At 46.8% G+C, this 22,738-nt stretch overlaps 1 protein-coding gene across 14 annotated transcripts in view; it reads right to left on the bottom strand.

Annotated features, from left to right (window-relative positions):
• FHOD3 (formin homology 2 domain containing 3) overlaps nt 1–22,738 on the bottom strand; it is a 471,894-nt gene that overhangs the window by 55,370 nt on the left and 393,786 nt on the right. For all 14 annotated transcript variants that reach the window (XM_086682773.1, XM_086682772.1, XM_086682774.1 and 11 more), the window contains 2 exons: nt 13,408–13,686; nt 4,211–5,094 (listed from right to left, as the gene is read on the bottom strand). In XM_086682773.1, coding sequence (XP_086538899.1) covers nt 4,211–5,094; nt 13,408–13,686 — 1,163 coding nt within the window. The remainder of the gene's footprint in view (nt 1–4,210; nt 5,095–13,407; nt 13,687–22,738) is intronic.

The raw sequence follows: 22,738 nt of genomic DNA, 5'->3' as shown, positions 1-22,738 counted from the left end.
AGAGAAGGGCCACGGTGAAGGCGGAAACTTCCCCATGAGGGGACAGTATGAAATGAGAAGCACACGTGGAGGCATGCCATCTGGGCAGGTAAAAGGGCTTGCTTTCCAGTGTGTTCATCCTGCCCTGAAGAATCACCCCCTTCGACTTTTTAAAGACTGATTTTACTAGAAATAAAGGATGCAACATTTAAAGAATGGATATTCAGTATACAGAACTTGCCACCCCAGAGGGTGCTGTGACCGAACACGGAAACTGAACTAAGGATGTGATTTAGTCAACAAATACCCCTCAGCTGGAGAGCACTCCCATGAAATGCACGACCTCTCAAAATGCTTCTCAGCATCGCAGTCACAGACCCTGGGTCTGGCTCAGCAGGGCACTGGCTTTGCAATGATAAATCATTCCTCCTCACTCTCCACTAACTGCCAAGAGAGTGACGCCACTGGATATTTTCAAAACTGCCTGTTGAGAAAGTGACAATGACAATGAGACCACAATACAGATGTCATAAAGATGTGACAACTGTGGAATATTCCTAAGTCCTTGTAACAAGGGAGACTGATACACATGGGCAAGCATTAAGGCAACAACGACATCACCCAACTATGTTTGCATAAAGGCTGACAAACCTGTAGCTAGGAATAGAGTTTCTGAGGAACTTGGCAGAATAGGCTTGCCTTATCATGAAGCTTAGGGAAAAAAAGCATTCATTTCCCAGTTCTTCTGCAGCAGTCTTCCATAGCTGAGGCCGGCTGCAACACAGCTGCCTTACTGATGGTAATGGAGTATGTCTAGTACCCTAACCAGAAGACCTCTGAGAGAGAAAGGGAGTGCTCTACATACATGCTGGGACAACAGGCATATACCCGGGCCAACCTGGATACATTAGATGTATGGTCACCCCACCGAAGTCCCAAAGTTGGGTTTTCAATTTCCATATGATAGAATTCAGGTTTTATGAGGGTGATGTTAAATAAAATAACATTTCAGTATGTCCTGAACTTGAGTATAGGGTAGGAAAACTTGACTCCCTTCTTGGGAGAATAAAATGGATTGGGGGATGGGGGAGTCAACGTGGAACACGGTGGTGAAGGGATCAATGCCTCCCTCCTTGGTGCCTCATTTATCACTTTAAATCAATGGTGCACAACTTTGGTTGAGTCCCTGAGGTGCTTTTAAAAATAACCCAGGCTGGGGCTCACCCCAGACCAAATAATTCATCATTCTTTGAATTTTCTTAAAAAGTCACTGTGAATAGCTTCTGATATGTTTTGAAATGTCAGAGTAAATAAAATTGAAAAAAATTCTCCAAACCCATTTTGGAATCCCCTCCCCATGACAAACTTAATGAGCCCAGGGGAGGAAGACAGCATTGAGCCCTCAAAGGGGAGACCAAGTCCCTTTCTTCCTTCCAGTTTTCTCTTCCAGTCCACACCTGTCTTGTGTACTGTCTGTAACTTAGGACATAAAAACTGCCTTTTGGGAGGAGGGACTTTGCTGCTCTTGATTAGGCACATAGGATGAAGGCCACTTCCTGGGGCTCCTCAGGATGATACGAAGTCCATGAGGGTACATCCCCATACCTCCAGGGGCTTTCTGCCCTGACATCATTCTCTGGGGTCACTCCTGTGATCTTCTATGTGATTCACCGCATCTCAGACCAGCAGTAGGAACACAACATGATGAAATTTAGCACAGGATTTCTGTCTTTCTCCACAAAACATAATTAAAGTCATCTTACTAAAAAGCTATATATATTTCCTTCTGAGACAGAAAAATAGATCCAGTTCCAAAAACTATTTGGAAAGGAAATACAAAAGCATATTTTCCTGTTCTTATTTCCATTAACTGGTCACCCAGCCTTGGATCTGGAACATGAATCTTTATTTTGAGGGGTGACCTGGATGGTCAGAAGGATGCTCTGGAGCTCCGGTCTGGTATAAGTTTTCTGACAAAAACCAAAACCGATTCCCTTTGCTCTGTGCTGGCTTGTGAAGTCTATTTCATTTTTATTTGTGTTGCTATTGTGTTTAATGAATAATGAATGAATTCACAAGCCAGAATTCAGAAGTGGTTGTTTACAGCTGTGCTGTATGAAAATCATAATCAAGGATTAGAAACAGAAGTAAAATTGGTTATATCTGCATTAATAACATACACATAAAGATTCAACTCTCCAATGTGATGTATTTTAATCTTAATGTGCATTTTTTACCTTTTGTAACATTTGTAAATTAGTTCCTTCTCACATTTCCTATCTCTGCCCACCCTGCTCCCAAGAACAGAGGTATGGGTTCCTAGGTCCCACTGTAGGACATTCTGAAATCTGTTTGGTAAAAATTTCAATATATTACTTTTCTCTTATGCTCTCATTTTAGAAAAACTAGGCAAACAATTGTTCTTTAGCCAGGCAATCAAGCATTTTAAGAGGTCACCACCTAGTTCAAACAAGAATGGAACTTCAGGCTACTGAGAGGGCAGTGACCAGACTCTTGTCACCAACCAGAGCAGAGTCAAGAGAAGGAGGGAGGCGGGTGAACTGCCCATTTTGGGTCCCCTCAATGAAGTTTTTAATCTTGCTACTTCCTTTTGTAAAAACAAAGTCAGAAAGAACTTCACTGCCAAACTGTTACTCCCTTTACTTCCTCCAACCCAAGCAAGGGCCAGAAACCTAAGGGTGTTGAGCAACCCGTGGAAGCCCAGAGGGCGCACCAGCCAGAGCAGCCCATGTGAGGAGGTGGTGGCTGAAGGAGACCAGCCAACTAGATCAGTAGGTTGGAGGGTGGTGCGAGTGAGGGTGGGTCCCGGATAACTCCGGGCCACCAGAGACTGCTGTTTTAACCAGCCAGGAATAGTTTCTCCCAAATGCCATGCTGCACTGGAAGAACTCAAGGGGACACACGAGTGGCTCAGCACAACATGCCACCAGTCCTGGGAAAGTCAGGACACAGAGACACTGAGAGGGGATGCCCAACCTCACTTTCCTAGGTGTCATTTTCTGGAGAGGACAAAAGGGGGTCTACTTTCAGCGGAAGGAGAGGACTGACTGGACATGATGTGCTGAGTTGGATCCTAGCAGTTTGGATTTACAAACAGGAGGAAGCTTTAATTCTGAACTGAGGGGGGGTGGTGTTCTTGAGGCTAGACCAGTTGAGATTCACATCCTTGCGGAGACTAGGCAGAAATCGACACCAGGGCGAAGGCCAATTCAGGAGGAGCAGCGCCCCTGGTTCCAGGCCCCCCTAGTCCCACCCCTCCCTAGGCATGAACTTTGTCACTTGGCTCCTTGTCTGAAGGGCCCTCTTGTCCTGAGAATGTTGCACCTACTTTTTGATCCGGAATTGGTCGGGGAGCCCAGCTCAGGCAGCCGTGTACTCACCCGAAATGGTGATAAATGGAACACATGGAGCTAAAACTAATTTATGGTAAGTTCTTGCAAGTTTACTCTAAATTACCGTGTGGTTACATCGGAGGTTCAAACTACCATTACCATCCACTATAACCAATCAAGGCGAGAGTAAATAGCCACATCTCCTGGATAAAGTCCAGGTGGTCGATCAATTAGCAAGACTACTTTCCTCTAGTTAACATCAGCATTTACTGGTGGGCTCGGCTAATGTTCCCTGGTTAATGTTTTTGTCTTTTCCTCTGGGTTATTTGGTTCTTTGAAAGCTACTTTGCCTAACGATGTTAGGAAGCTGCTGTCCATGTTGGCCGTGAAGGGTCCCATACTCATTTAGGTTACATCTAGCGTATGGCACAAAGACTCCTCTCTTAAAGGTGTTTACACCAACCGCCTTTTCTTTCTTTCTTTCTTTTTTTTTTTTTTTTTTTTTTACGTATAGCAAAAGCAGCATGAAGGGAATTTTATATACAACATATCTCCCAGTTCTACTCAACAGCGGAAAGTAACTCTGCAGATCAAGAAGCATTTGGGGGGGCGCCTGGGTGGCGCAGTCGGTTAAGCGTCCGACTTCAGCCAGGTCACGATCTCGCGGTCCGTGAGTTCGAGCCCCGCGTCGGGCTCTGGGCTGATGGCTCAGAGCCTGGAGACTGTTTCCGATTCTGTGTCTCCCTCTCTCTCTGCCCCTCCCCCATTCATGCTCTGTCTCTCTCTGTCCCAAAAATAAATAAACGTTGGAAAAAAAAAATTAAAAAAAAAATAAAAATTAAAAAAAAAAAAAGAAGCATTTGTGATGCTAGCGGTACCTTTGAGACGGACAGTTCCTTAGACTTGGACTCAAACAGGTGCTCCAGCCTGGAAGTGTCCACCTTAATAGGTTCCAGTTTCGACCACAGGAATTCTCGGCAGCGGCGGTTGTTCTTACATGGCCACTCGAACGGCCGCACTTCATTCCAGAATAGACGGATGGTCTTCTTTTTCTTTGTGAATGCCGGCTGACCCCGGGGTACCTGGGGCCACCCTAAGCCCTGAGGAGCGTTGAACACTGGAGGAGGAGGAGCCAATAAATTACCGGGGACAGGAGGGGGAGGCACGCTGTCCAAAAGGGGTGGTGGGGGCGGGGGAGGCAAACCCAGAAAAGTGGGTGGGGGCGGGGGCGGTGGCCCCGGAGCCTCCCTAGGACCCAGGTCCACATCCAGGACGTCGACGTCATCCTCCTCCCCCAGGTCGGTGAAATCCATGTCTTGGATTCTCAGCTCCCTCGGATTGGCCATGAGCTGGTCCCAAATGTAGTCAGATTCCGTCTTCTGCTGTGCAGATGCTTTCTCTGGGACTTTGTCATTAGGCTCGGCATCAGGGGAGATGGACCCTCTCCCCAGGTCCCCACTGTTGAATTTCTCGGCGAAGGCTTTCACGCTGCCCCGATTGTCCAGACAGCCAACGTCCACCCTCCTGACGCTGTCATCCTGGGCCAGAGAGTTGGCCTGCAGGGTGGATATCCTGCTAGCCAGGCTGGCTACCGCCTCCGCGCCCGGCTCAGTCCTCCCGGTCTCGCCCTCTCCCTTCTCCTCGTCATCCGTGGGCTTTCTGTTATGGGCATACAGCATGTCCAGCATGAACCGTTTGTTGGTGAGGATGTCGCCACACTGTTCATTTACACCGGCATCCTGAACACCCGCGGACCACAAACCTGAAAGCATACAGGAGAAAAAAAAAATGAGCAAGTGGCAGGTGCCTTAATCCTGTGAGAAACCAGTTAGGTAATACAGAGGCTTTATACAGAGAGAAAACACTGAAATGAAGTGACTGAAGAGGAGGTGGTCCCAGTTGACAAGATGCCCATCAAAGTTGCAATGACCTGCTCCAGGACCCGACTCTGGTAGGTAGGACGCTGCTCTTGGCTCGCACCTTGGCTCAGAGGAGTATTTCCCCCACTTTTCCTGCCTACCCAGGACAGCTGGTCAGGACCCACCCAGCCACAGGTAACTAAGGGGCTGCTGTCCTAACTAGACACAGGGAGGCAAGGAAGATGCTCCCTCCCCCACCACGGGACAGGTGTTGGAAAGGCTGTAGAGTTATGTCCATCTCCCGGCTACTCCACACGTGCACCAGTGTGGCTCAAAGTGCCTGGGGAGACGCACAAACCCTTTAAGTCCATGGTCACCAGTCTTTGGGAAACCCTTACTGCTGCCTGGTAACCTCATCACAATCTCTCCTGGGTGACTCTGCCTACCTCCTCTCTCTCCTCCAACCTTCCCACTGTCACACATCTTCACACAAGCATGGCCTTGCTTCCTGGTTCAACAGCTTAACAGAAGAAGTCAGGGGAGATGTTCCAGGGCCTCATCCAGCCTCCCCCTGCCCGCACCTGAACACCAGCCATGGCCTCTCTCCTGCGACTAGCGAGAAACCATCCCTCCTAGCAGGGTCAACGCTCCATGTGTGCATTTGGAAGCCATTCCAGTGGTTCTCTGTCCCGCATTTCCCATGCTCCCCCCACTAGACCTTCCTGCTGGCATAGAAGCATGGCATAATTTTACCCACCTTAAGACAAAAACAACTCAGTTGACTCTCCTTAGCCCTCCAGCTATAACCCAACTTTTCTCCTTTCCTTTAAAGTAAAGCTGCTTAGCAGAGTTGTTTTGCTCACTGCTCCAATTTTTCTCTCTATTCTCTCTCTTGAACCCAGCCTAATGAAGTTTCTGCTCTCACCACCTTTGAAAGCTGCTCTTTCCCAGGTGGTCGAAGACTTTGCTGCTGCACTAGACCCAGCAGACGGCTCCCTCCTCGACTTCTGTTCTTCACTTGGCTTCCAGAACATTGCATTCACCTGGTCTGCTTCCTTTCTCCTGGCTGTCCTTTCTCAGTCTGCTGTGCTGATTCCTCCTTATCTTTAACCTTTAAATGTCTTTGGACCTCTTGTGTACTTGGACACTTCCTCTCTTAGACACCATCTCATCCAGCCTCTGGGCTTTAGGGACCACCTCTGCTCTCACCCCCACCCCATCTCGGAACCTGCTTCTCCTGCAGCTAGCTGTTCCCTATCTCAGACGTGGCAACTTTCATCCATCTTGCTGCCAATTCCAAAAATCTCAGGGTCATCTGATTCCCCCTGTTCTTTTATCCCATACATCCAACACAACAGGGTGTCTTGTTAGCTAAATCTTCCTGTCACATCCAGAATCCAACCAACTTTTCTCATCACCTGCCCCGCCATGGCCCTGGGCCGACACAGCATGGTTTCTTGCCTGCAGCACTGGAGGGGCGCCCCCCCAGCTGGTCCCAACTTCCACTCTTGGCCCCTAGAGTCAGTTCTTAACACAATGGCCATGGGATATATTGAAATGGTTGATCACACCTTTCTGCTCAAAGTCTTCTAACGGTGCTACATTTCACCAAGACAAAAAGCCAGTGTGACCTTTCAATGTTCACAAGCCTTGCACGAAACCCCCTTACTTTTCTTGACAAACGTGCCTGAACCTCTTTAGCTAAAGTAGCTGCTTGACATTCCTAACCTCACCAGGCATGATCTGGCCTCAGGGCCTTTGCCCATCCCGGGACAAACTGCACCCATTTAAGCACACAGTTTGCTTCTCAACCTCCTTTAGGTCTTTGCTTAGACAGTATCTTCTCAGTGAAGTCCTCCCAACTACCTCGTTTAGAATTATGCAACACTCCCTCCCTCTCCCCGGAGCTATTTATCACACTTTCCAGCTTTAGTCACCAGAGCACTTATTACAGCCTAATTTTCCACACATTTTCTGTATTTATTTTATTGTTGCCTTTGTCCTAACACTAGTAAGCTGTCCTCTTCGTTGTAATGTAAACTCTCCAAGGGCAGGGATTGGGTTTTGTTGTTGCTGCTCACTGTTGGATTCTCAGCATCCACGATGGATCAATGAATGAATAAATGAACAGTCAGGAATGTTATTCCTTTGAGTTTGCTTCCTAAGGGCCAGCAAGGCTGTTTGGTAGGCATTCAGGAAATGAGTTTCATCAGATACCCAGGGCCTCTGTGGATACTTGTGTTGAGGGATGGCAGAGACCTAGGCCAGAGACTTGAGCATTTGGAGCTCTTGTTCCACCAAAGAGGAATGTCCTGATCAAACACGCCAGGGGATGCACTGGTCTGTCTCACATGGCTCTGACTTCATCTTAGAGGAGGCATTCACTGAGGAGGCACAAAGGCCTCCTGATGCTCTGTTTCTTCCAATGTAGCTTTATCCTCTGTACCTTGCTCAGGAGTGGCCTGACCTCACCAAAGGACCAACACCAGAACAAGGAGCCCTTGAACCCTCTTGCAGGTTTCACAAAATACACTTAGGAGACAACCACCATCAAAGAGGGAGGAGATGGCACTTGAGGACATGATGGGAACATCTGGGTATTTGCAGTCCCTATGACTGGCCAGACAGTCCTGTAACTAGGAAGACAGTTTTGAGGTCACGGGGCTGCTGCAGGTGGAGTGGCTGACTGGTCTCCTTCCCCATTTACTGGGAAAAGTAGAAGTTTTTTATTTTGCCAAAAAATCTCTTCATTCACTTAGGTCTTCTTATATCGCTATGTAGTATATGCTTCTTTGTCTCTAGCAATTTCCTTGGCTCTGAAGTCTACTTTGATCCTAATATAGCCTCTCCTGCTTTTCTTTGATCAATGTTAGCATGATGTATCTTTTCCCAGCTTTTAACTTTCCATCTGCCTATGCCATCATGTAGGAAATGAGTTCTGAACACATGGCATATAGCTGGGTTGTATTTTTGTCCACTCTGGACATCTCCATCTTTTCATTTAAATTATTGATATGTTAGGGCTTCAGTCTGCCACTTTTTTTTAATTCATTCTGTTTGTTTTAGTTCCTGTTTCATTTTTTTTTTTGGTCTCCTTTTCTTTGAACACTTTTTTTTTAGAATTTCAATTTGATTTATAGTGTTTTTGAGTACCCTGCTTCATATAATTTTCTCGGCAGTGGCTCTAGGTATTACGATATGCACAGTAACTTATCTGTCAGTGTTGATATTTCACTAGTTTGAAGCATAGAACCCTTACTTCCATTTAGAGCCCTTTACCCTCCCTACTTCAAAAAAATGTAATTGTCTTAAGTATTTCATCTACGTATAGTGGGCACTACATCTCATGTGTTACAGTTTTTGCTTCCACCATCACATACTAGATTTAAGAAACTTACAAGGCAAGAGACAGTCTTTTCTACTTACTACTTTAATCCATTCCCCTGTTCTTTTTCTTTCTGAAATTCTGAGCCTTCTGTCATCATTTCCTTTCTGTTCAGAGAACATTCTCTCGTCATTCCTTAAGAGTAGGTCTTAATTTGTCTTAGTTTTTCTTTAAATTCTCTTAGTTTTTCTTTAACCGAGTATGTCTTTGTTGTGTCTTCATTCTTAAAGGCTACTTTTGCTGGAGTTGATAACTCTAGTTCAAGGTTGATAACTCTAGTCTTCGAGCGCTCAACAAATGCTGCGCCACTTCCCGCTCACCTCCATGTTTCAGATGAGGAACTGTTTTGCCATGGAATTGGTGTTCCTCTATAGGTAACACTTTGTTTCTTCCCAGTCCCTTTCAAGACATTCTATTTTTGGTCTTTAGTTTTCAGAAGTTTGCTTATCATTTGTCTTGGTGTGAATTTCTTTGGATTTATCCCCATTAGTACTTGCTTAGCTTCTTAAATCTGTGGGTTTACACCTTTTCCCAAATATGGGAAAATTTCAGTCATTATTTCTTCAAACATTTTTCCAACATTGCATACTTTCTCCTCCCCTTCTCAGACCCTGATGAAATGAATGTTAGCTCTCTTGACATAGTCTCACAAATACCTGAGGCTCTGTTCATTTTTTCAGTCAGTTTTTTTTTCCCCTCTGTTATTCAGGTTGGGTAATTTCTACTCATCTGTTTTCAACTGCATATATTATTTCTTTTGTTGTCTCCAATCTACTATATGGCCCAAGTGTTTTATTGTGGCCATTGTATTTTTTCAGTTCTATAATTTCCTTTTGGTTCTTTTTTATATCTTCTATTTCTTTGCTAAGATATTTCATTTCTTTTACATATTTCCTGAATATTTGTAACTGTTCACTGAAATATTAGCATGATGGCTGTTTTAAAATCCTTGTCAGATAATCCCAACAACTGGCTCATCTCAATGTTGGCATTTGTTGCTTGTCTTTTCCCATTCAAGTTGTGAACGCCCTAGTTCTTGATATGATGAGTGATTTTAGAGTGTATCCTAGATATTTTGGGTATTATTTGCTGGACTTTGGATCATGTTTAATCTTCTCTTTCAGCAGGCAGTCACCCTTTTTAGGTGTGCTGTACAGATCTTGATGGGCATAGATGTTCCACTCCCTACTGGGTCCAACTGTCACCACCCTAGCAAGAGGGTTGATTCACACTGCCTCACTGCAGATGGGCAGTGTGGGGGTTGAGCAACCTCTTGACCCCACGGGCATACTTCCAGTGAAAGTGGAGCACTTACATTGCCTCCAAGTGGAGGGGAAGGCTCGGCTTCCCACTGGTCCCTACTGATTCTGGGTTGGGGAAAAGAGATCGCAGACTAGTTCCACCTCCAACCACATCATTCTACCTTGTTTATGTTGGGTGGAGATGGAGGTTGAGCTCCCTGGCTGGGCCCAGATGGTGTTAGAGAAGGAGGGCAGGGGAACGAGAATTCTGATCAGTCTTCTTCCACTGCTTAAGTCTGTCTCCTGCTGGCTGAAGGTGAAGTCTTAGATCTCTACAAGACCCCACTGACACTTCCCCAGTAGGGAAACTGGGATGCCACTTGCTTTTGCCCTGTAGTGGATAGAATATCAGTTCCCCATTAGGAGAACTACTCCAGCAAGGAAATGAGAGAACACCATCTGCTTCTGTTGGGCAGGGGGCAGAGGACTGCCTCTCTACTAAGTACTGTTGACACCACAGTGCTCATCCCAAAAAGTGACCTACCTAATGCCCATCACCCATTTAGCCCATCCCTTCATGCACCTCCCCTCCAGAAACCCGTTTCCATAAGGTGGAGGTTATAGAAGATCACCTCCTCTTTGGTCCCACTAAAGCTACTGGGTTGGGGAGGGGCAGGACAGCAGATTTTCAATTAGTGCTTGTCTAGGGTAGGGAATGTATTAACAGCCAAAAAATTTTCTGTTCTGTTAGGCAATCATTTCGCCAATTCTTTGGCTATGGGAATAGGATTTAATTAGAGCTTTACTGCCATGTCATTCTAGCCCAAAGGTCCTTAGACAGTCTGTCTTCTTTCCACTTTTCAGAGTCCTCCTATAATTGATTGTTCTGTTATGCCCAGGGTGTTGATATTTTAATTGTTAGAGGGAGGAACTGGGAACAATAGAGCTGCTGTATCTTGGCCAGTTGTCTCTTCATTCAATTATTCATCAACAGTTTTGTGAGCCTCTACTATGTTCTTAGGCCTACCGCAAGGAAGTGAGGACTCACGATAGACAAGACAGACATCCCGTCTTCACAAATTTTATATTCAAGTGGAGGTAAAAGACAGTTATACAAGTCATTATTGCCAACTGTAACGAATGCTACCATAAAGTCTCTCATGCTGATGCCATGGAGCGGAACATGGGAAACAAAAAGAAAGCCACACAACCAGAATAAGTTGAGACTCTTTCAAGACCTACAAACTCATTTCTGAGTAATGGATACTATCATCAGAAAGAAGACTGAGTCTGGGCATTGAAGAGGGCACTTGTTGAGATGAGCACTGGGTGTTGTATGTAAGCGATGAACCACAGCAATCTACCCCCAAAAACCAAGAGCACACTTTACATGCTGTATGTTAGTCAATTTGACAATAAATTTAAAAAAAATAAATAAGATTGAGTCTCTTATAGTTTGCCTCCTTCTCTGTTTTTTATCTTATTAAATACAGAGAACTGAGGGTTGCTGGAGGGGTGGTGGGAGGGGGGACGGGTTAACTAGGTGACAAGCTTTAAGGAGGGCACTTTTTGGGATGAGCCCTGAGTGTCATATGTGAGAGATGAATCACTAGGTTCTACTCCTGAAGCCAAGAATACACTGTACATTAACTAACTTGAATTTAAATGAAAAAAGAAGAAATAAGATTGAGAATTGTTATGATTGCCTTTGTGATTTGAGAACACTCTGAAAGGCAAGAGCTATGATGACAGAGCCACCCTGACTCCACAGCTGCTGATCGTGCCTGTGAGCAGTGGGATTTTCTAGGAGCTAAAGTTGCAGCAAATAAATATGATCATGTCTCTTAATAGCACCAGACTAAAGCAGAAAAAAAAAAATCACTGCAAAGCACTAACTCCTGAGTCGATACACTTGGATACTGACTTTGGTAGGAAGTCAGTGGTTCTTCACTGGGAGTAGAGTCTCCATTTTTGGAAAGTTGCCCTTATTTGGAAAAATACTGGGCAATCTGATCCAAGAAAGTCCTGTTCCTTGGCTTCTTTTCACTAATGCAACTTGTTGATATGTTTTAGGCCTGCTAAACCTAGTGACGACGAATAATTCCTAGAGCTATTTATAATGACTTAAACATGATTTAAGACCAACCTGAGCAAGACGACTTACCCGACTGTACTATGGCCCTAATCCCATTGAAGGAGAACACGAACAAGTAGAATTTGGGAGACTAACTGCAATCTGACTCGGAGAGAAATTAAGTAAATATCAATATATGTAATACTTTCTAGCGATACATCTCCAGCCAGACACAAGATTTTCAATGCAATAATTACTAAGATATAAACTAATAAAGTCCTCAAGTCCCATTTTCAGTGCGTCATAGGGACTAGCAATAGAAAGAACAAAACTTAATAATATAGCTGGTGAAAACTCAAATATTAACTAAGACCAAGCTCTTGACTGATAGTTCTTGTAGCAGACATTATGGCTTCATTCATTCATTCATCCATTCATTCCATTTTCATTCATACATCCATGCTTCAGAGACCATGTATTCTTTATGTGTGAACTAACAAGCCATGCATGGGTCATGCCACCAGTTGGTAGGCCCCTGCAGAGCCTTCATGCTGCACTTTGGACCCAAGGCATAGGCTCCTTGAGTGTGTATCACTGTGTAGCTTACTGAAGGCTGGCTAGTAGGACATGCCCCACTGATGAGGAGTGTTAGGTGAGAGAGGGGGCACCCTGTCATCTCAACAGCACACAAGTCATGGGCAGGACAACCAACCCAATGGTGTTGCATATGAACCATAATTCAAATGATTATATCAATCTTTTACAATTCCGATAACCCTCTATGGCACCCTCCCCGAGTCCCCAGTAAGGATTAATGTTCCATTTGGCCCTTAACCATAGAGTCACCATTACACAGATGAACTGAATAAATATCAGCTATAATACCAAAAAGAACAAACTCCATAAAGAAAAGCATATACTTTATACCAAAGAAACAAGTGGGCCCTGAGTATATTGTAGAAAGTTACTTAAATTATATATATTCCATTAAAGCACACCAAATTGACCTCAGCACATCGTGAACTGCCACTTTTTGGAAATACTCATTCAGTTCATTTTAGCGCATTTGCTCTGGTCTGAAACGCCCATCATAATGGTTTTAGCACACTTCACCAAAGAAACTTTCAAGGGAGCAGATGGCAACACGACAGATCTCTAAATTTAAATCAGAAAAAGAGCTGTATTTACTCTTAACAAGCAATTAGAAGAAAGAGAGGAATTTCTCTTTGGGAGCTTATTCCTCAGGAAAAGTCCTTTGCTGCCCTCATTATCAAGCCCTTCTCCCACCTGTAGAAGTGATGGTGCGACAGCATGGCAGAGGGTGTGGGGCCACCTCCACAAGGGGCAGGAAGCTGTGGGCTGCCGACAGTGTGGCCGCATCCTTCACACCTCCAGCCATCAGGTGCCACGGCCAGTGAGTGAGCTGAGCGGGAGGTCACCTCAGTGGCCAGCAAACCAGGTGTCCCACCCCAGGGTTCCCTGGGACTTATTTACTGAGAAAAAAGGACTGCGTTACCAGGTCCCCTGTCCCTGGAGAGCTTGTCTTCCTTCTCCTCCCTCTCTAACGTGCTGCTGGAGGATGAGATGCTGGAGGCGGAGCAGTTGTCCTTCTCGTTCACCTCCTCGCTCTGCCTCTCTTTCTCACTGAGGGAGGCCCGCTCTTCTGGCTCTTGCTCCAGTGCTCGCTCCGCTTCACTCTCTGCTCCCACGCGGGCAGGGGCTACTTCAGGGCTGGCCTCGTCCGCACTCTGCCCTACCTCCGCCTCCGGTCCAGGCTCGGGATCCCCAGCACTGGCTGGTGGAGACAACAATGGAGATTATGATCACAACAGGAACTCCCTGGGAATGTCAAGTGAGGTATGAAAGCAGACCTGAGGTTGATTTCTCTTGGCTGTCTGCTGTGGGCGACATTCGAAAGGCGACCCCCAAGATTCCCATGCCCTGGCCATTCAGTTAAACGCTAAACACTAACACTGCTGGGAAGGGACCGTGTAGCTGACGGTGCAGTCTCAAGTTACGTGACTTCAAGGTCTAGAGGTTATCTAGGGGGGCCTGATTCGATCTGGTGAGACTTTTAAAAGCAGGGTGTTTTCTGATTGGCTACAAAAAAGAAAGTTGAGAGATCAGAAGTGTGTGGCTTAAGGGGCGCCTGGGTGGCTCTGTTGGTTCAGCGTCCTACTTAGGCTCAGGTCATGATCTTGGGGTTCACGGGTTCAAGCCCCATGTTGGGCTCTGTGCGGACAGCTCAGAGCCTGGAGCCAGCTTCAGATTCTGTGTCTCCCTCTCTCTCTTCCCTTCCCCTGCTCGCGCTCTCTCTCTCTCAAAAATAAACCTTAACAAATTTTTTTTTTTTAATTTTAAAAAAAGCATGTGGCCTTAAAGATGGAGGGTCCATATGACAGACAAGGAACGCGAGTGGTCCCTAGAACCTGAGAGCAACTCGCAGCCAACATGAAATAAAGAACAGGGACTTTGGAGCTGTGAGCATAAGAAACTGACGTCTGCCAACAACCGAAATGAACCTGGAGGTGGTCTTCCCAGGGCCTCCCTCAGCTCCCAGTAAGAGACAGGCCAGCCACAGCTTTGACTGTGGCCTCGTGATACCCGGGGCTGAGAACACAGTTGAGCCATGCTGGCCTGCTGGCCTTCTGACCTGTGGAAACTGTGAGATAATAAATGGCTATATTTTGAATCGCTGTGTTTGTGGTAATTTATTACACAGCAGTAGCAGCCTGATGTTTTATCGGTTGCCAAACCAGTGAGGATTGCCACCCCCCCCCTTTGCTTGAATGAGGTTTACTCATAATTTGAAGTTAGGCCCTAACTCTGAAAGTCGTTCAGGAGAATCACTGCTGGGCCCAGAAGCATTTGCAAACCTATCAAGACTGGAGATCTGATGCTTGTAGCAAGGTAAAATGTTCACGCTCCCCTATGTGACATCCTCTGAGGAAAGGGAAAATGGCACAGTATGGCTTTGCATGGTTTTACACAACAAATCTCTCAGCTGTGCACAGTGTATCCATAGCAAATGATAGAGAATACAAAAAATTCTGAGCCAACTGTCACGTGTGAAGGCCAGAGGAGGACAGGTCGGTCCTGAGAGTGTGACCCCCAGGGCTGGGAAAAACTACATTGCTGGAATCCTGGCAATGTGCCCCCGGCCCTAGGCAATTGCTACTCGAAGCAATATGGAAATTCAGCAGGATCTGCCTGGGGCAGGACCTGGAAGAGACCCCAGAAGAACAAGCAGATCAGGGAGGTGTCTCGTGGAGGCATCCTGCTGGCTCAGGCGAGTGGGGACTGGCTGGCAATGAGATACCAGAACAGGGCCTCCAGGAGGCCAGGCGGGGCAACTGCTAAAAGGCAGAGGAAAGCTCAGGCCTCACTGGGGTGGGGGTGGCGGGGGAGGCAGCTGCCCTCAGCTTCCCAGCCAGAAGCCATGCTGCCAGTTCCAGCTGGGTCCAGTACCCTCACCCCTTATCTGCTCTCAGCCTCCTTCCTCTGAGAACGAGGGAATTGAGGAAGTTGCAACGTCAGCTTTTCCTCGTGTCCTTGGGTAACTTCCAACTCCAAAGGGAAGCAGGACCCCTCCGTGGGAATCTCCCCAGGGCCCTTCAGGTAGGAAGTGGGTGCAGAGGTCACAGAGCCTCTACCTTCCACCTGCCCGGGGCCTCACGACTGTCTGTATATCTTCTAGCCTAGTACAGGAACCTGCTTCCCTGGGACACTGGAGGAAAGGCAGGCTGGGGTGGCAACGGGCCTCTGCTGTCTTCTGGCTGTCCCTGCTGGGTGTCCCCAAGATGGATAGTTATAAGACCTGGTGATATGAGGACAAAGTTTCCAGGCAGGGATATGCCGCCTGGCAATGGCAGGAGAAGCCAAAGGATGCACGACCCTGAGCCCACATGCCTAAGAATGGGCATGTCGGATACATTTCCTTAAAAGCAAAGACTGAGCTGAGTACAGGCAGAGTGAATATGTCCTGGAGAAAAATTCCCTTTGGTACTGAAGGAATTATTACGGCGATCTCTTTCTCATCCGATAATGAAGTATTTAGCAAGGAGATACAGCCCTTCATTCACAAGCACGGCAGAAGCACAGTGTTACCAAGAGCACTGTCATCCTTTGGTTGACAGAAGGCATGCATCCTTGCACACATTTACTCCAGAATAGCCACATCAAAACGAAAATGTGTTTGCAACAGTCTAGCATGTGGCACGCATTTGACTTGCAATTGGTGAGCATATGGCGAAAACTGGCTAGGGGGCCCCCACGTGGCTTTATCACTGACAGGGAGATGGCCGCAGGGGGCTGTCATAAGCCTGTGTCTACTCTCTATCCCCAGGAGACTGGCAGACAGAGCAGGAAAGATGCACGATTTGCTGGTTTGACTTCAGCCTACGTGCACCCCGCCACCACACTTCCTTCCGGGGAAGCGGTAGCCGTCTGGACAGTTACGGTAACGGGTGCGCAAGTGCTACAGAGCCACACATTCTTGCGCCTAAAACGCTACGCAATTTTATCCCCATCCGCTAGGGCCTCACTTCGTGGAGTCAGACATTTCTTTGTGTGATTCGACCACTGGGTGGCTTCTCTTTGTCATCACTGCTGGGGAGGTGGCCATCTCCAGAACCATCTCCCGACCAGAATGCAGACTCAGCATCACAAGCCCTGCAGGCAAATCCGTGGCACGTGAGGTTGTCCTAACGATGAACAAATAATAGTCACACACATTTTGGGGCACCTGGGTGGCTCAGTCGGTTGGGCTTCCGACTTCGGCTCAGGTCATGATCTCACGGTCTGTGAGTTCGAGCCCCGCGTCAGGCTCTGTGCTGACAGCTCAGAGCCTGGATGGAGCCTGCTTCGGATTCTGTGTCTCCCTCTCTCTGTGACCCTCCCCCATTCATGCTCTGTCTCTCTCTGTCTCAAAAATAAATAAACATTAAAAAAAATTAAAAAAAAATAGTCATACACATTCAAGTCAAGCAGAACCAGCAAAGATCGAGAGTGACAGTGGGAGAGCAGACACACGTAGTTGCTCCTTGTACCACACACGCCAGGCCGCACGCGTGTCACTGACATAACACACATCCTTGCTTTCAGAAGGCTCACTCCTTGGCTGAGGAAACAGCCATCAACTGGGGTCACCATGGTATGCGGCCAGGTACCCAAGAGAGGGCACTGGATAACAGGCGACGGGGGGTTCCTGGAAGGAGCAGCTGGGACCCACGGCAGAGCCCTTCTGCAGCTGTGCTAATCAAACACGGGAACGACAAGGGCAAAAGATCCCCGAGGGCTCAGACCTTGCCTTCCTCTCATGTCGATGAGCCCTCGGCATGGTACCGGGCCAACATCTGCTCACAAAGTTCCAGAACATTTCTGCTCCCCCTTCCCATTCTCTTGCATCAGGACCTCCCTGTCAGCACTACCCCCACCACATGAATCCCCTATCCTTGAGTTGCTGCCCCATGCCAGGCTGGCCGCCCCCTGGGAAGACAGGGGAACAAGTATCATCTACCCACCCTGAGTGCCCAGGAAGCAGGAGGAACCATATCATATTAGTCTTCAGGAATAGCCCTACAGAGAACTAAGGCATCTGTCAACACTGAGGGGTGGAGACTGCTCACGACTTCCCATCGCTGCCAGTTCCTGTATTTAATGAGCCTTTCTCTGCCCCAATGGTGTTGGTGGTGAAAGACCCAGTGACACATGAGTGACACAAGTGACAGACCCAGTGCCTGTCATCACAGGGACTACAGAGGAGCAAGGAGAACCTACCTGCCTGGCATGGCAGAGGTGGGGGAACCCTACCACCAGTGGATGGGGAAACCCCAGCCCCTCACCTCATCCAGACACAGGTAAAAATATCTACATGTGACAGTGTTCTAAGAGTAAAAGCACAGTGCCCTAGGCAGGGGGTTATGGCAAGGGACTTTGACAAGGCCTGGGAAGGAACATAAAAGCCGCTGTACCAAAATGACATTTAAACAGGTCTCCAAGAATGAAAAGGAATTAAAATGGGGGAAAAGTAGGGGTGCCTGGGTGGCTCAGCTGGTTAAGCGTCCGACTTCGGCTCAGGTCATGATCTCACAGTTCGTGAGTTAGAGTCCTGCACTGGGCTCTGTGCTGACAGCTCAGAGCCTGGAGCCTGCTTTGGATTCTGTGTCTCCCTCTCTCTCTCTCTACCCCTCCCCCACTCATGCTCTGTCTCTCAAAAATAAATAAATTTTAAAAAAAATTTAAAGAAAAGCAGGGTAAAGTGGATATAAGAATGTTCTGGGCAGAAGGAGAGTATGTGCAAAGACCAGGAGCACAGGGCACACTGAAGGAATGAGAGCTGTCTTGCCACATGGCTGTGGTAATGGGCCTTGCAAGGGGGGGATGTTACTCTAAGGGCAGTGATGGCTGCTGCAGGTAGAGACAGACAGACCACACCTCCCAGTGGGACAGCTGAGGCATGTCTGGTGCTATCAGTGAAGCTCCTTGTTAGCGTGGAGCAAACAGTCCAGAAAGCAAACCCTGACGACCGAGAGACTGAGGAGGAAGAGACGAATGCCAGACCCCGGGGCTCAAGAGAAGATGATGAATAGAAACATGGCGCCAGTGGGAAGCTGTTTCCAATCTAAGAGCCACCGGGACAGGTAGCGTGTCAGCCTCTGAGGGGAGCGTGGGATGCTGTCTCCTCAAGATCCCTCTGTGGTGAGGCCTCTCTTATTGCCCTCAGAAAGTGAGGCCAGGAGGGAACAGTGAAGGCCCAGACCATGGTGCTGGGCAGGAAGGGGCAGGGCACCCACTCCCAAGCACATGCCTGCAGCCCTGTCTTTGAAGGAGGGTCACAAGTGACTGCAATACACCAAACCTACAAGTCAGGAGCTGCCAGGAACCCCCCACTCATCTCTCACCAGCCACACCCGCCCATCACCTTGGATGGAGGAAGGACGTAAAGATCTGCCGCATCTCTGGGGCTGGGCCAAGGAGAGGAGATTTGAGAAGTTCCTGTGCCAGGTGCCAGGTTACCCCTCTCCTCGCAGCGGGCATGAGTGTGGAAGTGAAGGGAGGACATGGCAAGAAACTCCTGGCAACACAAAAGGCATCCCAAACTGGGACCTGTCTTCCTGGACCACATCCTAAGTGAGCAGACTGATGGGATCCTGGCATTGCCAGAAGGCACTTAGCAAAGGCCAGAAAAATGTATTTGGCCAGAACCGGCACTGACCTGATTCAGAGAGCTTTAAACTAAATGTTAAGGTCAGAGCAGGGAGAGGAGAAAAAAAAATCAAAATGAAACTGTACAAAAAGATACAGGAATGGACAATTTACTTAATATGGAAGAAATCGTTGAAGAGGTCGCCAGTATATTCAGAAGGAAGTAATGAAGAACCTGGTTGTCGCCAATGCTGTGGGAAAGAACCCGTAGCCGGAACGCAGACACTGAAGGGAATTCTCTATCCAAAGAACACAGACATTGCAGGACAGAGAGGTTGGGCATAGGAGCCGGATTGGAACCCATCAACGCGAGAACCATAGGGAAAGAGGGAAAACTCCAGTGCTACTGTCGACAGAATATAAAAGGGTGCCCAGTCAGATGCTGGTACTTCCCTCATGCAGATCACAAAACCGGGAGAGAGAGGAGGCAGAGTAGGCCCTGAGGAGTGAGCCAGGGCAGACATGGACTCCTAACAGCTACTGCTCTCTGCCCCTCCAAAAGCCCAGCACCAGCTCCTCATCTGGTCCCCCAAATTTCACTAGACTCCAGGCCTTGCACATGAGGTACCAGGTACCTTCTACACACTGGTGCCTCCCAGGAACCACATACACATCACCCTGTGTAGCCCTCACAACAGCAGGATGATTAGTGTCCCTGTGTGAAAAATAAGGACACATGTCCAGAGAGGTTAAGCAACTTGTCCAGGGCTACACAGTAGGCTGGAAGCTCATGGCTGCTCCTCCAGACCCGTTTTCTATTCTGCTCTGTGCCCCAGGAGGCTGGCTCCCTCTCAGTGTGACAGAGGTCAGCTTCTGGGAGGTAGCAGCACAGGAGGGAGGAAAGAGAGGCTAGACTATGCCACCCTCTTCACGTGGCACCTCCAGTTGGCAGAGATTGTCAGACCACTATTTCTGTCCCATGGGCTCCTTCCCAAGGCTACAGCTCTCACCAGTCCCAGGCACTAACCAAGTTCCCCCAGGCCTGGAAGTGGCAGTAGTGTTGACAGTCTCCCAGTGCTGCTAGTCCCTGGGCACTTCCCCACCTGACAGACCTGTGACACTCTCCACACCTCTGTGAACTGTCCCTACACTGGCTGCCCCCAGGCACCTTCTGAGCATGTCCATCTCCTTCCGACCTCACCGATAAGCAGACCTGGGATTTGAATCCCGACGGGCCTTGAACCTCTGTTAATCACGATGTTACACTGTGAGGTTGGTGACTTATGCTGCAAGGGAGAAGTTCATCATCATTCCTCAAAGGACAAACACACACACACACACACACACACACACACACACACACACACACAAACACTCAACAGACGGTGTGCACAAACATTCCAGGTCAGCTTTCATTGATGTCCCTGACAGCTGAATCCAGAATGTCCGACTGGAATCTCCTGCCATGCAATTTTTCTCTGAAGAGATAAAGTGCTGGTAGAAAGATCTGAACTTAATAAGTCTTTGGGTGGCTTCAATTGATTTCAATCTGTCATGGTGTCTCAACGACTCTGCCAGGACTTGGCTCTCTGGCAGGTCTTACGAAACCAAGGGCTGGGCCAGCCAATTCTATAATAGTTGCTCCAAATCATGTACATTCCAGGGACCTCCCCAGTTCAGAGCTAATAACTAACACCATCAACTTTAAACTTGTGGTTTAGTCACATAAATATGAGAAAGGTCCCACGAGAAAAAGCTCACAACTTTGAAAATTCTTTAGACTTTGCCTTTGGTGTTGGGCCAGTTCTTGCTAAGCCGTTTGCTCAGATTCACTCTAGAGCAGGGTTTCTTGACTTTAATATCATGGATATTTGGGGTTGAATAATTCTTGGTTGTGGGGGGAGGGGGGAGGCTATCCTCTGTGCTGTAGGATGTTTAACAGCGTTCCTGGCCCTCTACCCACTAGAGGCCAATGGCACCTCCTCCTCAGTTGTGACAACTAAAAATATCTCCAGACACTGCCAAATGTTTCCTGGGGGATTGGGGGAGGTAGCAGGGACTGTCCTGTGTTGAGAATCATTACCCTAAAGGAATAGTTTCATTAGGATGGGCTCAAACTCAGCCTACGCAAACTTTACAAAAACAAACAAAAAGCCCACTTTGTCATTTGCAAAATACTGATTCATCAGTGTAGTGAATTTGCATGCCTTCAAAATTTAGCAGCAACTTGTTCTCAAAATTCAGCCTAAGCTACCTCTTAAAATGAAAACCGTACATGGCCAAAATTACCTTCGGAAGACATTTTGGAAGATGCCACTTTATAGATACCATACCAACTCTCATGGTTCCAACAATCAAGGATTTCCTTTAGCTTCAATGGAATGCCATAAAAAGTACTGGGCTTGTAGTGGTGGGTTATGTCATCAACAAATACAAACCCTTATACTCTAAAATCACATTTGATCCAGCAAGTTGTTCATACTACAAAAGGCACATGAAGGTCAGGAATGACTCTAGAAAAAAGCAGAGCTGTGGCCCTCATGTCATGCTCACAATGGAAACCTCCATCTGAGGTGGATGCTGGGAAAGATTACAAGCACTATTCAAATTGTAATTTTCACTACCCCCCACCTTTACCCCTCAGAATATGCTTCGGATTGAGTCCACTTAGTTAAACATGTATAGAATATAAATTCCACTGTATTATCATATAGGACAAAAAAGAAGCCTCTAGTTTCAGGTCCAATTATTTTAATATTGGTTAATGAATAGATTCTATTTCACACTATAAACAGAAAATTTTTTAAAAAGGGCAATTTAAGATTATTGTATCCTATATCATTCTCTATTTGTATTGTATCATTGCCTTATCATTATCTTGAACTCAAACCATATAACCTCAAATATCAACCCCTGGATACGAAGACTTTCTTTGAGCTTAAATTCTTACAAAATCAGACAGATCTTGTCTTGATTCAACCAGTGTCAAACATGATTAATGCCATTATCCATTTGTCTTTCCATGCCCAGTAGGGCTAGTAGAGCTCCTGAGTTAACTACATGCTCATTTTCTTACAAGAGCACATAGGAAGACAAGTCTTTCCTCAAGGATGAAGACATGGTCTAATTCCAAACTGGCAATGCATTTCAAGAGCACCTCTAGTGCTTGTCAAGTCCCAGACAAGAATATCAATGACATCAAAACAAAACAGTGATTTTGGAGAGTATACACTAGCACTAAAATGGATAGTCCCGGGTAAGAACAGCTAGCAAATAAATGGAGTGAACTTGAGGTTTTTTTCTTAATTCACTTTTTCAGGCTTAGCAGCATCTAGTTACTTTTAATTACATGTTAGATGGTCCTAATGTAATTAAATGTTCTAATGTAATTAGTAGCAACACTCATTCATTCCAGCAATATTTATTGATATGCCAGGCACTATGCTAGGCATCAGGAAGTCAGTTGTGAAAAAATATCTTCCTGGAATATTTTTCAAGATAAAGTGGTCTAGCCAAGAGACATTATGATATCAAAACAACTAATATCTAAAGAAAATATTAGATCTTCTTGCCAGGAGAGTCTGACCAAGCCTAAGCAGAACCAGGTGGCCTACAACCGGGATACACCAGAAACCTTACTTTTACATTCACACACCAAACAGTTGACTCTTATTCATTTATACCTAGTCAATAATCCACTT

This window comes from Puma concolor, chromosome D3 (genome assembly GCF_028749965.1).
Source record: "Puma concolor isolate L17-30 chromosome D3, mPumCon1.1.hap2, whole genome shotgun sequence".
NCBI lineage: Eukaryota > Metazoa > Chordata > Mammalia > Carnivora > Felidae > Puma > Puma concolor.
This window is presented reverse-complemented; position numbering and strand designations above follow the sequence as displayed.